At 33.9% G+C, this 15,277-nt stretch overlaps 2 protein-coding genes across 2 annotated transcripts; both read left to right on the top strand.

Moving 5' to 3' along the window:
• The first annotated feature begins 630 nt into the window (after window positions 1–630).
• Window positions 631–4,243, top strand: LOC131846997 (eukaryotic translation initiation factor 4E1-like). The gene is made up of 5 exons (XM_059196430.1): window positions 631–736; window positions 1,028–1,206; window positions 2,213–2,390; window positions 3,139–3,226; window positions 3,405–4,243. The coding sequence occupies exons 1-5, from the start codon at window positions 707–709 to the stop codon at window positions 3,560–3,562; spliced, it is 633 nt and encodes a 210-aa protein (XP_059052413.1). The 5' UTR covers window positions 631–706; the 3' UTR covers window positions 3,563–4,243.
• Window positions 4,244–7,872: 3,629 nt separating this feature from the next.
• On the top strand, window positions 7,873–12,801 carry LOC131846954 (eukaryotic translation initiation factor 4E1-like). Its single transcript, XM_059196371.1, has 5 exons — window positions 7,873–7,936; window positions 8,985–9,148; window positions 10,272–10,437; window positions 11,361–11,445; window positions 12,674–12,801. Exons 1-5 carry the CDS (start codon window positions 7,907–7,909, stop codon window positions 12,799–12,801), a joined length of 573 nt encoding a protein of 190 aa, XP_059052354.1. The 5' UTR covers window positions 7,873–7,906.
• The last annotated feature ends 2,476 nt before the right edge of the window (window positions 12,802–15,277 follow it).

The raw sequence follows: 15,277 nt of genomic DNA, 5'->3' as shown, positions 1-15,277 counted from the left end.
CTATAAATCAGCGATACAGATTTATCAAAGACATTGTTATTTTAAGAGCTTTGTTTACTTCATAAAATAATAATTTCAGAAATAATTCTAAATAAATGAAATGCGAATGTTGAGATTGAGATGGATGTGTGGTGTGACAACGATAGACAAGATAAAGAATGATAATACACATTTTTTTTATATGGATGATAATGGAATAGTTCACCCGCCTGCGCTAACGGTCTTTACTAGCTGGGCACCAGTGGAGAATAATAAGATGAGCATGAGGTCAGAGTAATCGTCCATCGTGGTTTAGGCATGTAATGGATCATATTTTATGGAAGGTGTTATAAATGAATGTGGATGGCTATAAAGACAGAGGAAGACCGAAAAATAGATGGATGGACTGCGTGAAAGATGATACGGTAAGAAAAGAAATAAATAATGAAATGACTGCGAACAGAGATGAATGGAAGAGAAAAACATATTACGCCACGCTGACGCCAAATCAATAGGATAAGGAAAAAGCAGATGATGAAGTTCATAATGTGATGGCGCCATCTGAAATAGAATAAAACTAAAAGTTTTTACAAATAGAGGCGTACACGAGTTTTTAGGCGTTCACGTCTCTATAACGTTATGTCAAACAAATGTCAATATTAAAAAAATAGCTGTCTTTCTTTTGGTACAATACCTGTAAAAAATTGTGCTTGTACATTTTTCTGTCATGGGTGGAAATAATACTGAAGATGTGGAGGTAGGTAGAAAGAAGAAACTGGGTTGTACATTAGTTATTCTACCCGTATTTAAGTTAATTTCTAATTTAATACGGCTTCTTTTAACTAGATATGGTGATGTGGCCGGAGTGACTTTCACTGAAATTTTTTCATGTTCACTAGTTTTTTTGCATGGTTACTCATCCGTAAATCAAAATTAGACCTTTAATACAGTCTATTAATCATAACTTTTAACTGATACTTATTTTTTGTGTTGGTTTCAATAAAGTTTTAAGGTTAGGATTCATAATAAAATGACTTGTGTGTTCAAGGGGTCTGCGTCTACTGAGACCAAATCCACTAGCAATACGGAGATTCCCCCCGAGTTCCTCATCAAGCACCCGCTACAAAACACTTGGAGCCTTTGGTTTTACGACAATGACAGGAACAAAACATGGGAAGAGAATTTAATTGAACTCACCACATTTGACACAGTGGAAGATTTTTGGAGGTACACCTAAAATATTCACTAGAATAAGTACATATTAAACTAATAACATATCCCTGGAGTATATTTAATCAGATATAGGTTCATATTTTGTTGGCATTTCTTTAAATATGTAAGTTTAATGTGATCATAGTGCACGGCTATAGTTGCCTTTGATTAGCATGTTCACATTATAATCACAACATCTGAGTGTTGCTAAACAAAGTATGGTATGGCTGTAGATTGTTAATTAGCTGAAGGCTATATAAATTGTATTATCTAATGAATTCAACTGAATGTGTAAATAAACAGTATTTAGGTTAGAGTGAATCATAAGCTAAGTGGTAAGGTCTAGTATTAATTTGTAATTTTATGCTGTTAATATGACTAAAGCAATGAATTGTCAAAAAAAAAGCAAGTGTGGTGTCAGAATCATATCATAATTTTAGAAAAGCTATTTTAATTATATATATCAGTACCTACATGTAACAGAAATCGGAAAATGATTTCTTTGTAGCCATATATTCACATGGATAGTAACCAGTACTAGGGGTATTTAATCAGTGTAAACTGATTAAATACCCCTAGTTACATAATTACTATAGCTCACCTTGTAAGGACCTAACAATTCATTATTTCTTAGATATACACCTACATGTAGGCACTGATATATATAATTAAAATGGCTTTTCTAAAATTACAAGTTTTTAATTGATATTGCATTTATGGACTGGTTTATTTTTTTAATGACTATTCATATAGTAAAGTATTGTAAATAACTTTAATTAAAACCAAAATCTGGGAAAAATAATAGAAAAAACTTTACTTTGAATTGAATTTATAATAAAATATGAAAATATTAACTAAATTTCTGAAGTAAATAAAAGCTTGTAAAATAGTACCAATACTGGCACCTAAGCTGTATTTGTTGATAGAAACTAGGCTATTCTAATTCATAAAATATAAATTACAATGTTTGCCCAGAGAATTGAGAAGTGAATAGAAATCAGAGATATTTTTTGATTTACAGATTATACCACCATATTAAACTACCCTCAGAACTGCGTCAAGGTCATGACTATGCAGTATTCAAGCAAGGCATCCGTCCTATGTGGGAAGATGACGCAAACAAAATGGGTGGCAGGTGGCTCATCAGTTTGGAGAAGAAGCAGCGCACTTCTGATCTCGACCGTTTCTGGTTAGATGTGGTAAGTTATAATGATGTTTCAGCTTCTATTGTCGGTGTATATATTATATAAAGAAATAATTATATAAATAAAATTGGAGTGTCGGTTTATAATATTTAAATAACCATTTTTTACTACATACATATATATATGGTACATATACCAAAATAATTTTTTTTATAATTTTTGTCTGTCTGTTTGTTCCGGCTAATGTCTGAAATGGCTGAACCGATTTTGACAGGACTTTTTTTGGCAGGTAGCTGATGTAATAAGAAGTAACTTAGGCTACATTTATTTTAGAAAAATAAAAATAAATTCCATGTGTAACTTTTATAGATCTATTATAAAACCTGTATGGCCATAGGACTTACAACTTTGGGGGAGTGTGTCAAAGTCAAATGTTAACATTATTCAAAGGGCCCAAAATATTATACTGTGAACAGTATGTCCTTTGGTACATTGCGACATTTACAAAGAATTTGGCATGCTAACAGTAAAGGAAGAGATCCTCAATTGCAAAATCAAATATACCTCAACAATAGCCCTCAACTATTATAAAAACAATACCCTAAGCAACTAAAAAGAAGTGACATTATGTAATGTTTCGCAGTTTTCTTAAGGAGCAGATACTCCCACTGGGGTGGACACTCCATTCTCAGTTACTACACTCAAAAGATCTGCTCATAGTTCTGGGACTGAATGAGGATAAAATAGGAAAAATTTTTTTTCCATCATAAACTGGCCATGTTTAAATTTACATTTTGTTCAGGTACTACTCCTGATTGGTGAAAATTTTGAACACCCAGAAGAAATCTGCGGAGCAGTCGTGAATGTCAGGGCAAAGATTGATAAGATTGGTGAGTATAACATTGACTCTCATAGAATGAAGAAAATATATAGTTTCGTCAAAATGCGTTTAGTAATTTTTGCGTGAAAGCACAATAAACATCCATCATCATCCATCTATCCATACTCACAAATTTACGCGTTTATAATATTAGTAGCATTTTTATAACCTTATACATTAATTTGCAGGAATATGGACTGCCGATACATCGAAACAGTATGCTAACCTAGAAATTGGTAGAAAATTGAAAGACCAGCTTGGCATTCATGGAAAAATCGGCTTCCAAGTACACAGAGACACCATGGTTAAGCACAGTTCAGCTACGAAGAATCTATATACTGTTTAGTGATTTTAGTTACTTTTATGTCGAACCTAACGATGGTGGTATGGGATATCAAACAAAAGGGCAGTTGCTGGCGAATTCTGATGTATACATTCATCGAATCTTGCATCTGCCCTGTTGTAAACAAATCTCATAGGCTACTGTTATGTTACTAAATATATTAAACAATTTATTTAACAGAAGTAGGTGTATTTTAGGTTGGAATTTTCGTTCTCACATATGTATTATCGTTTACGACGTCCTTTCGTTGACGCAATTTGTTATGGACTAATAAAATTGGAGTCTGATATTTACTAAGCTGTGCTTGAGTATGTATGTCCTTATCACATAGTTGTAAGTTTGTATTTTATTCTGCTGTTGCGGTACAGGAGTGTCTAAATATATGCCTTGCATACGAATGTGAGGCGCCGACACAAAGAAATGTTGAGTTACAGTGGGCTGTCTTATGGGTTTGTTGGTTTTACAGTATCATGTTGAGTGCAGGCCACAGATAATATAATCCATTCAATTACTTTAAATGACCATGTGCCAGATCTTATTCTTATTTCGATATATGTACATTTTTATATACATTACTTGTGACTATGTATGCTGGTTATGTATAGGATTAGAGAGAAGAAAATTGTCTTTGTAATATTTGTATGTATATAAACTTGCGTACATAGACATGTGTAATGTCTATAAGACATCTATCAGTAATTTTTTTTATAGACTGGTTTTTCCCAAAAAAAAAACAAACAAGACGTTATATTTGTACCATAAATGTAAACAGTGTTGTTACATGTAATAAATAACATATATATTGAAATATGGTACAAAAACGTAGAAATGTTTTGTATATGTATAAAATGTTATATGATATGTGACGGCTTTGGTTGTCTTTGACAGTTTTGGCACGCTACCTTATCTTACGCGGGTCGCGAGTTCGATTCTTGCACGATACAAACATTTGCATTTATTAGTACTATTGTTTGTATTGGTCTGGGTGTTTTCTATGTACATTATATGTGTATTCAGAAAAAAAATATGTATTTCTATCAGTTGTTTAGTATCCATAGTACAAGCTCTGGTTAGCTCTGGAACTATGTTTAAACTATGTCGTGTAGAATCTATGTAAGAATGCAGTCAAATTGATTGTATGGTATATTAGTAAGACAATGTCGGCGCCCACGTGTACTGTAGACAAATTATATTCCACCAATTTTTGTTCGTGATTATATGTATGGGCATATATTTTTGCTAAGTAAATTAGGCACTCGTGTGCAACGACTTTATGTAATAGAAAGAAACTAGTTTTTTAATTGCGAAGATTGATATTTTTTCATTTAATTGTTTGTATACCAATCGAATATTGTAACATCATTAATATTACTTAACAGTGAACAATAATGTAAGCATTACAATGAAATTACTGCCTCTGTAACATTTTAAATTTTGAGTTTGGTACGTACCAGTCAAACTATTTTGGTATTTTGTAATGAAAGCACTAAAAATTAATATGATGTTTGTTTTATTTATTTTAATAATATTATTTTATCTATATATATGTTACTAACTATATATATATGTTACACAGGAATTAGTAAGAACAAGGTATACTGAGCAGCAAGGATATGAAAATACCCATGGTAACGAACAAAATTATCTTACTACCTTAATAAGATCTGTCAGGTAGCGTAAATCATTAGCGCAGGTGGCAGGTGGCAGGTGGTCCATTATCATGGAGAATCCGCCTGCTCTAACGGTTTACGCTGGCGGGGCACCAGTGGATCATCTTATGATGAGCATGAGGTCAGGTCAGTTAGCCCATCGTGAGAAATTCACTAGGAATTTATCACGATGGTTTCCAGGAGGAACCGCGTGGAGGTCGACCTGACATGGTACATTGCTAGCAATGGGGGTTTTACTAGTTACCATTACTAACAACTCCCTTCCCGCCCATATGCTTTTTATGCTATGAAAAAAATAACTTTCAGAATTAATGTCATGCAGAATCAATTACTCATAAGTAAGTTTATAAGCAGCGTTAGTGGCTTAGTGCTTTTACGACTAACTTAGGTAACTTAGGTATTTTTATATACACTACATACTCGTACAGGAACAGTACTACGAATACCACTCAATGAACAGATCAGCATCAACACAACGCAACTACATTTTGAGTATCCTTAGATACAAAAAATGTTTTTAGAAACACAGATGACAAAAATTCTGATCACGCTGTTTTCACATTTCTTGAGGCTATCTAGGAAGCGATTGTAGTGATATTGCCTTTGATTTTAAAGACGTCATGCCCACCGGTGGATCACTCCGCAACGAAAGTAAATTTACACGTTGGAAACGGATGATCACCCGCGGGCACTTTAATTGAAATGAGCCTAGGGGTTAAATAATGTCTAACTCAAATTATTGTACAATAAAAACATATTTAAAAAATAATATACCTACGTAATTAACAATCAAAAATGCTGGTCGCTGTGTAATAATAATAATAATAATAATTATTATTTATTCAGCATCATAGTACAGAGTAAAAATATAGAAAACTCAAAAACTAATATTTAGCTATGAGCTGATAGGGTGTCTGATTTTCAGTGGAGCCATACGAAAAAAAGAAAATATATAAAATGAAGAGTGAGTTAAATGGATGAATTAGAAATAGGTGTAATCAATGGAATAAAAATATATAAGTATAAAATTTCGTAAAAGTGTTGACTTAATTGTGTAATAAATATATATGTGAGAAATAAGATTTTTCAATGCAGTCTTCAACGTGTTAATGTCCGTGTGCAGTGCGTATTATAGAGCAAGAGCCCACGACTGCCAGACATACGTCATTTTAGTAAACGTGAAAGTTCTTGTATGTGTGTCCCCAACACAGGTAAGAACGATCCCCAAACATGAAACCTAGATCGTGGTTCCTTTGGCAGGTACCAGGTAACAAAGGTGTAAAAAATTCATATCAAATTCGTTATTTTAAGAAACTCCATATTTTCATATGTTGTTCGTAGCATTATTATAACTTGCGTTGCTCATTGCCAGATACGTAGTGTGGTTCCAACCCCCCGCCGGACCCCCCTAAACTATACTATTTTAGAAATAAACTTACGTCATTTGAATAAAGCTGAACTTTATATATATTATTAAGAGAACTATTAAACTGAGTTTCCTAAATTGCCAGACTGTTTTCTTGGTTCCTTATCCTACCAGACTCATTGAAACCGTATATTGGGTAACAACGGTGTATACAATTTCATATCAAATTCGTTATTTACGATGCTCCATTTTTTCACATATTGCTCGTAACAGTATTATAACTTGCTCTGCTCATTGCCAGACCCGAGGAGCTTCCTCCCGCGTACACTTAGATTGTGGAATGAACTACCTGCCGAGGTTTTCTCGAGAGACTACAGCATGGGGTTTTTCAAGAAGGGTATATTAAGGTTTCTTAAGGGTCGGCAACGCGTATTTGACACCCCTGGTGTTTCAGGCGTCCATAGGCTACGGTAACCGTTTACCATCAGATGGGCCGTATGCTTGTTTGCCACCAAAGTGGTATAAAAAAAAAACAATTATTTTATCGGTATACTCAATTAATTAACTAATTAATCATTCCCGTTTACTATTACAACAAGCTTTAAGTAATCAAGTTATAACTTACTAATAACCGAGTTTTTAGCTTATTTGCAATTTCAGTTATATAACATATTTAAGTTATTAGTTTTAATACACGTCGATAATATTCACAGTAACCTACTATTAAAAAAACACATTTCAGGTTTGGCAACACTGATAGTATCGATAGGGATTTCCGTGATATGTTCAACAATGGTCCAATCTATCCTATCTAAAGTTAGTATCAAAGATATGGTCTGATAACAATTTAATGAGTATTAATGTTGCCATAGTAAAAGATATTTCGCAAATTAGGCTATATCGCTTACCTTGTGTAGCAGTAGTAGTTAGATTTATCTATATAATAGTCTATAATAGGGTCCACCTGTATATGCGTTAAAGGTATAGGCACGCTGGTGAGGCATCAGTGCACAATAAAAGGACGAGAAGCAAGTCAGATCGGTTAATCAATCGTGGCGAATTCACTGGGAATTTATAACAATAAATTGAATGAATTGATAAATTGAAAAGATTTTAGCTAACTTTTTGTAAAATGTTTGGCCATTTGGACTAGATGACTTGTAGCAACATTAGAATAACAATCATAACATATCATATTTTTCATTATTGATATTGATGAAGATCATTTTGTAGTCAAATTATACTGCTTTATATAGGCATCAAACGTGCAACAATATGATAATTAAATTAATTTTAAGTCAAGAAATTATAATGAATAATAATACAAACGAAAATTCGAAGGTAAGATTTTTTTACTAATGACTACAGTAATTTTTTTAAAAACTTTCAGTCTTTGGAGTTGGCAATTTTTTATTATTTCTATTTTTTAATTTGAATAAATGATTTTTGAATTTGAATTAGAATTTGAATTTACAACTTTTTTGTATCATTATTTCTACCCAACAATTAGAATGTTGGCAGAATACATGAGTTCTTTTCTTAGATTATCCTAATAAAAACGAACAGACAATTTTATAAATATACTATTTTTTTATTTCGTTTATTTAAGTATCTAGGTACAACCTGAGTTCGTTTCGTTGACAATTTTATTATATAGGAATAGTCGTGAACTATGTCAAGTAAATCGAAAGCAGCGATAAAATTCTTAACTTTTACTGAAACTGGCTGAAATTGTTCCCAAAGATGCAAAGTAGTAAAAAATAACTAGCATAACACCAACAAATTGCGTGTCCTTTAAATAAATGTTGTTCAGCATATAATATGTACTATCTATTTTGAATTTGGAATATTCTGGACTAGATAGATATTGTAATAAAATTAGTAATATTAATTGTTTTTGCGCAAACGGAGGAGCATGAAATTTTAGATACTTATAGTTTATATAGAGAAAGAGTGCAGACTGCTATCTTAGCTATCTTACTTAATGTTAAATTAATTATAGTAGAATTTCGACCACTAGATTACATTGTATTTCGAGTGAAAATTGTATGATATGATCGGAAAACTTCATTCCATTGTCGGTTTCATTCGGTTGTCGAATACCTACTAAGGCACGAACCCAACGACATAATCACACTGTCGCTCTTTCACTTCATTTGTTTATTTACCGGTTGAATTCTCCTAACTCAAGTTGGGAGAAATCAATTCGAATTAACTCGAATTCAGCCCAACTTGAGTTATAACTCGAGTTGACCTATCTCTAATAGAGAATATTTATATAGAGAGAGAAGGTAGGAGGCACATACTAGACACTATATTTATTACACATATATAGATAAACATACATTTTATATGCATTGTCCTGAGATATTTTTATTATTATTTTAAGGATTCTGGGTCCGCAGACGTTTCGGATGTCTCCGTGGTAGAAGGGATCAAACATCCCCTTGAGCGACCGTGGGCTATATGGCATAATAACAAGGACAACAATAATGAATGGGGTTCTGGCCTCGTAGAACTTACTACGTTTGACACAGTAGAAGATTATTGGTGGTTAGTGAAGACTTTTGTATCACACATGACGGCCTCGTTGGTTTAGCATACCGCTTTAATTGTCTCAGTCGCAGGTTCCTCGCACAATGCAAACATTTGTAATCATGTATATGTTTTTTGTAGTTTAATATGAATATTAAAATGTGATGTCACATAATTGAAGAGGCGTCGTAAGGGTGGGAAGGTTGCTACGTTGCTAGACTTCATCATTGAAGTCAACCATCCACTATCATCCATAATATCCATTACCATCAATCAATCAACCCCTTGTTATTCAATGTCACACGTTGTGAAAGCATTCCCCTTATCCCCTTAGTATTAAAAATTTAAGACTTTCGAGAGCATGAGGGCTTTCAACCTTTACCCAAGATACGTGACATCTGAACTGACCGACAACGACAAAAGTTAAACTCTTCGGCGATGGAAACACCGTTAGTAAATTTCGAGACGGTAGTAGATTTGCCCCTGCCGTATAGAATTTTAATATAGTAGAATCCGGATACAACGACCTTCAAGGGACGGACTATACTATGTCGTATTAACTGGATGTACTCAATTTACGAATACATATACATACATAAATGAAATGCTTTATTTCAATAGTTCTTTGCGAGGGTTGCATTTGATTCACCGGCTTCTAATCGGTGTATTATTGCACTTTTTTCTTAAATTGTAAAACACATTTTGTCGAACTTGTTGAACGTGCCATACCACTACAAACACTAACTGTGATTTACTCGCGCCAATAAAGAGGCATGAAGCGCACGGGACTAATAAAACGTGGTATTGGTGCGTAGGTTTTGTCAACCAAACATTGTTTTAACCGGACGCATGACATTAAATGATGATATTTATAATAATAAATAGTGGCCGCTATAATAATAAATAAGCAGTTTGTTGCTTAAACCGGAGTCGCACTATACCCTTATACATATTTAGTACCTGACTGAAACATGATTAAACATTACTGTCGCTAAAACCGGTAAGTCGTTATAAGCGAAGTCGTTATATGAAACGTGGGCGTGCTAAGTATTGCCTTTACCACGACATCGCGTCGGTTTGACTCTCACATCTGACTGAATGACAGTAAGCAACTATATATTTTTTTATACTATCTCTACAGCCTCTACCACCATATCAAGCGTCCATCTGAACTCCCCTTAGAAACAGATTATGCAGTGTTCAAGAAAGGCATTCAACCTACGTGGGAAGATAAAATGAATGCAAAAGGCGGTCGATGGGTTTTAATGGCTGACAAATATAAGTTAAACGAGTTGTGGCTGGACATAGTAAGTTTCCTTTTTTTCTTTTATACTACGTAGGTGGTTAATAAGCATAAGGCCCATCTGATGGTAAATGGTTACTGTATTGTCCTGATTCTATATCATATTATTTTACTGTCATTTCGGTATTTTTTCCCGCGTACACTTAGATTGTGAAATAAAATCAGCGCTTCAGTGACACCCTGCGGCACCAGCTGAGTGTGGAGGTTTTCACTCTGTGTTTTGTTATGCTGAATAAATTATTATTATTACATTAACTACAGCATGGGGTGTTACCCTTGGTGTCTCAAGCATCCATAGGCTACAGTAACAGTAACCGTTTGCCTTTTTATTTGTTTATTTTTTTAACAGAGAGAGAGTGATTCAAGAATAAGATTTATATATATAATACAAGTACACACGTGCGAAGGGCGAGTAGCTAATTAATAATAATACAAAACCTAGCCAAGATTTTGATTATTAGTGGACTATAAACTACTGGATCGATTTTCTCTAATTTCTATTGGACCGAACTTTGCAATAAGAAAAATCTTACAATTTATGATTTAAAGTGTAACTCTGGTCGGTTTGATCAAACTTAGCTTTGACTAATAATATTAAATTGTTTAAGTAATAAAAAATCTATAAATTAGGTAAGTACTATATGTAAGAATTTGATGGCATTTATGAAATTAAATTAAACTTGTGTGCCGTCAATATGCGTGTTACAGATATACAGTACTAGTACTACTTATTTCATAAATTCTTCTATCCTCTTAAACTACTGGACTGAATTCGATGAAATTTTATGTGTATTATTAAAATAGATAGTTGGATGGACAATTGTGTTTGGTAGACGGCGCTCCTTTCCGAACAGGTCGACGTCTCTATGTAGCATGTAATACTATCTCATAACGACATGTATACTGATGCTGGTGATAACTTTCCAGGTTCTACTTATGATTGGTGAAAATTTCGAAGATATGGATATGATTTGCGGTGTTGTAGTTAATGTTAAGCAAAAATGTAAAATTGGTAAGCTCTATTTATTACGTACATATGTACTGAAATGTTAAGACCGGTTACTGTACCCTTGGGACGCTTGAAAGTGGTGTTACAGCTGCGTCACCGACTTAAGAAAGCTTAATACACTTTGAAAAACGGCTATAGTTTCTAGAGAAAACCTCGGCAGGTAGTTAATTTCAAAATCTAAATATGGGTGGTAAAAAAGGTCATATGAAATCGTACTGTCAGTCACGATGCGAGCGACACTGCTGCAGATAGGTGCTGTAGACATCATCTATACATATAAATAAAATTGGAGTGTCTGTTTGTAATATTGAAATAATAGTTTTTTATTACATGTATATGAATATATATACGGTACACATACAAAAATAACATTTTTTATAATTTTTGTCTGTCTGTCTGTCGGTCTGTTTGTTCCGGCTAATCTCTGAAATGGGTGGACTGATTTTGATGGGACTTTTTTTGGTAGGTAGCTGATGTAATAAGTAGTAACTTAGGCTACTTTTATTTTAGAAAAATAAAATAAAGTTCAACGCGGACGCAGTCGCGGGCACAGCTGGTGTCAAATAAATCCTTGCGAGCGACACTGTTGCAGATAGGTGCTGTAGGCATCATATCAAATAATTCCTTTCTACACATTCGGTAGAATACATAAACCAGGCGAAGTCTCGTTTCAAAATGAAGGTTTATATTACTGTTAATGGGACTGGATATCGGATTCATCTTCAGCATTTATGCTCTTGTATATAGATGAGAGTAGTCTCTGGTTCGTGGTGAACCGAACCACCGCTTTATTTTATTAAGCACTCCAAGATTTTTGGACGTCAGCCTGACCTTGTCGGAAATTGGAATCGGACTATGCTAGAGATGTCGACACCGAGAGCCCCGAGATGGAGAGATGGTCACAGAAAGCTAATTTAATTTAATAAAGCTTTTTTACTTTAAATAATCCGTAATTTTCAGTAAGTAGTTAAGTAACAGATAAACTTTTCACCTTATTCTGCGGCTAATTCGCTTGCTTTGACAGCTGTGTTCCGGTTGGAAGGGTTTAAATGGTAGTTAAATTACAGAGTACAGTGATTTAACTTTAGTTAAAGATTAGCAACGCATGAGGACGTAACATAACTACATGAATTCCGTGGTGTTGTTCACTCCTGCAGCTTGTAAGTTGGCTGCTTCTTCAGTCAGCTTCTTTATTATTCTGATAAATTAATAAATGCATTCTTATTTTTAGTGATTTGGACTACAAATACATCGAAGAGGAATATTAAAATTGCTGAGTATCTGAAAAACAAACTTAATATTAAGAGAAAGTTAGATTTTCAAGCACATAATGATCGTAAAATATTGTATTCTTATTAGCCGACTTTGAGAGGTTACTTTTCTTTTTTATTACGGAAACAAACACCCACAATCAATGTAGATTGTGGGTTTTTGTTTCCAATCATGTCAACCCCATTATCTCAAACCTAATATGACTTATATAAATGACATGGATAACATAGAAATAAATATTAATCAAATATTTATTTAATTGTCACCAATGTGCCATTGTATTCGTAAGATTTCAATTACTTGATTTTTTTTGATTCGAAAGTTTTCAATTATAATAAATTAAACTTTATTTATATTGACTTTTAATTTCAATGCCTTACGATTGTACTTTATCCATTAGCTGTAATAAACATAATTTTCTACAAGTGGTGTTTATAGGACGTATCCAGGAAATTTCACACAAAGATCTAGTCCCCAGCTAAGCCGAACTTGTGCTATACTGAATTAGACAACTGATAGAAAATGAATACATAGGTACATAGAAAATGACCAGATAAATACAAACAATCAACCATGTAAAAATACAAATGTGCGCTACGTGCGAGGTATCGAACCCGTAACCGTCGGAAGTAAACCGGTGTGCTAAACCGCTAGACCACCTAAGCCGTTGATATAGTAAAAATGCATTGGTTATTATTCTTTCTCATCTCTAGAAAGAGAAGGAAAACTGTTACAGTTTTCCTGTAAAACTCTACAGATGAGTCCAGTTATTACTTTCAATTGAATCATACTAATAAAAAAAAAGAAAAAATGTGATTGAAGTACAGTACACATCAAGCTCTCAGTTATTTTTCGTTTTTACCTATAAAAACCTACTGTTCAAAGTTTGCTAGCGCTTTAAAGTGTTTAGTGTGATCAGCTTCGTGTCTGGTGATGTTGGTATAAAGAAGTGTTCGCGAAATTTCGATTAATTTAACTTTTATTAACTGCGAGTTACCATACTTTTTTTCGTGGAAGAGGGTATATGAATATTGACACCGTTGGTGAAGTATTGATCAAGATCACCACAGCGACACCTCACGGTGAACAGCAGATACCTACTCTAACTTGAGCCCTCTAGCGGTCTGTTATTCTCAAAGCTCAGGTACTACGGATTTGATGCGCAGACAATACTGAGGTTTGACAGTTATCTCAATTATCGTCATCAACTCGTAAAGATAACTTAAAACGATGGCACTCTACTATATTCCCAAACTAGGCCCTTGAGCAGAGGGATCCGTAGGGATCAATTCTGGGGCCCCTATTATTCATCCTGTATAGTGCTGATATTGCTAGATATTGTGAAGGAGGTTTATATCATCAATATGCGGATGACTTACAGATTTGTATGTCTATGAGCCCTCAAGATACAAACTTAGCAATGAGCACATTGAACTCAAAACTTTTCCGTATATCGGACTGGTGTTCAAATAATTCTCTTCTTTTAAACCTGGCTAAAACAAAATTTATGGTATTAGGTCACAGGTACAAAAAATTAAAAATCAAAAAGCAGTTATAGAAATCGAAGGTACACCACAGATGCAAGTTATTGAAGCGCGCAATCTAGGTCTACTAATGGACTCTGGTCTTAAATTTGAAAACCATGTTGTAGAGTGTGTTGGAAATTGTTTCTGTAAACTAAAAGTATTGTACAAAGTTCAAAATTATCTCTCTACTGATCTACGTATTCGATTGTGCGATACTCTTATATTGTCCAAATTGAGTTACGGTTTAACAGTTTTCGGTTCTTGTATATTAGTGAGATCACGGCGGCTTATCCAACGTGTTCAAATTGCATGCTCCTGTTTCTGCTTCCAGATTCCGGATTCCCGTAGTTATGTCTCCCCTTATCGTAATAATGCTAAGTTACTGAACATGTCATCTCGTTACAATCTTTATTTAGCGACTTTATTGTTTGATGTCACTAATTGGAAAGCTCCTAATTATCTTTATAAGAATCCCGTGTGGTCTTGCAATCAACATTCTTTTAAAACTAGGCCTACTCTGTATCAACTGGTGACTCTAGCACATCGGACTACTGCTATCAGGGGCAGTTTCTGATATATGGTCTCCAAGTGTTGGAATAACTTGCCTCCTCCCATTCGCACTGTAAAAACTAAAGAGAATTTTAAAAACCAACTAAAAAAACATCTACTGCTCTATCTATCTGCGGAACTTTATTAACCAGCTGCTTACCCAACTTAGTCCACAAGCATTGTTTTGCATCATCTTGTCAGTCTCGCGGAGCCTTTCATCATATCAATATATGTGTAATCCTTATTATAGTATTTATTTATATGTAGTATAAGTAGTTTAATAACATAATTAATTACATTATTTACTGTTTATTCATACTTTATATATTTCGGAGAAGACCTCGAAGTTTAATATTTATGTATTTTTTTAGTAATCAGTATAGTATAAGTAAAGCCAACAGAATATCAGCGCTGCAGAGTTATCTGTAGCATTATGCTGAGTTGGCTGCCTTTTCACTTTTGCGGCACATAAAGCCACCTACATTTCT

The sequence above is a fragment of the Achroia grisella genome, unplaced genomic scaffold (genome assembly GCF_030625045.1).
Source record: "Achroia grisella isolate CSIRO2021 unplaced genomic scaffold, CSIRO_AGI_Agris_v1 utg515, whole genome shotgun sequence".
NCBI classification, from domain to species: Eukaryota; Metazoa; Arthropoda; class Insecta; order Lepidoptera; family Pyralidae; genus Achroia; species Achroia grisella.
The sequence above is the reverse complement of the archived record's forward strand: the minus strand, read 5'-3'. Positions and strand labels throughout refer to the sequence as shown.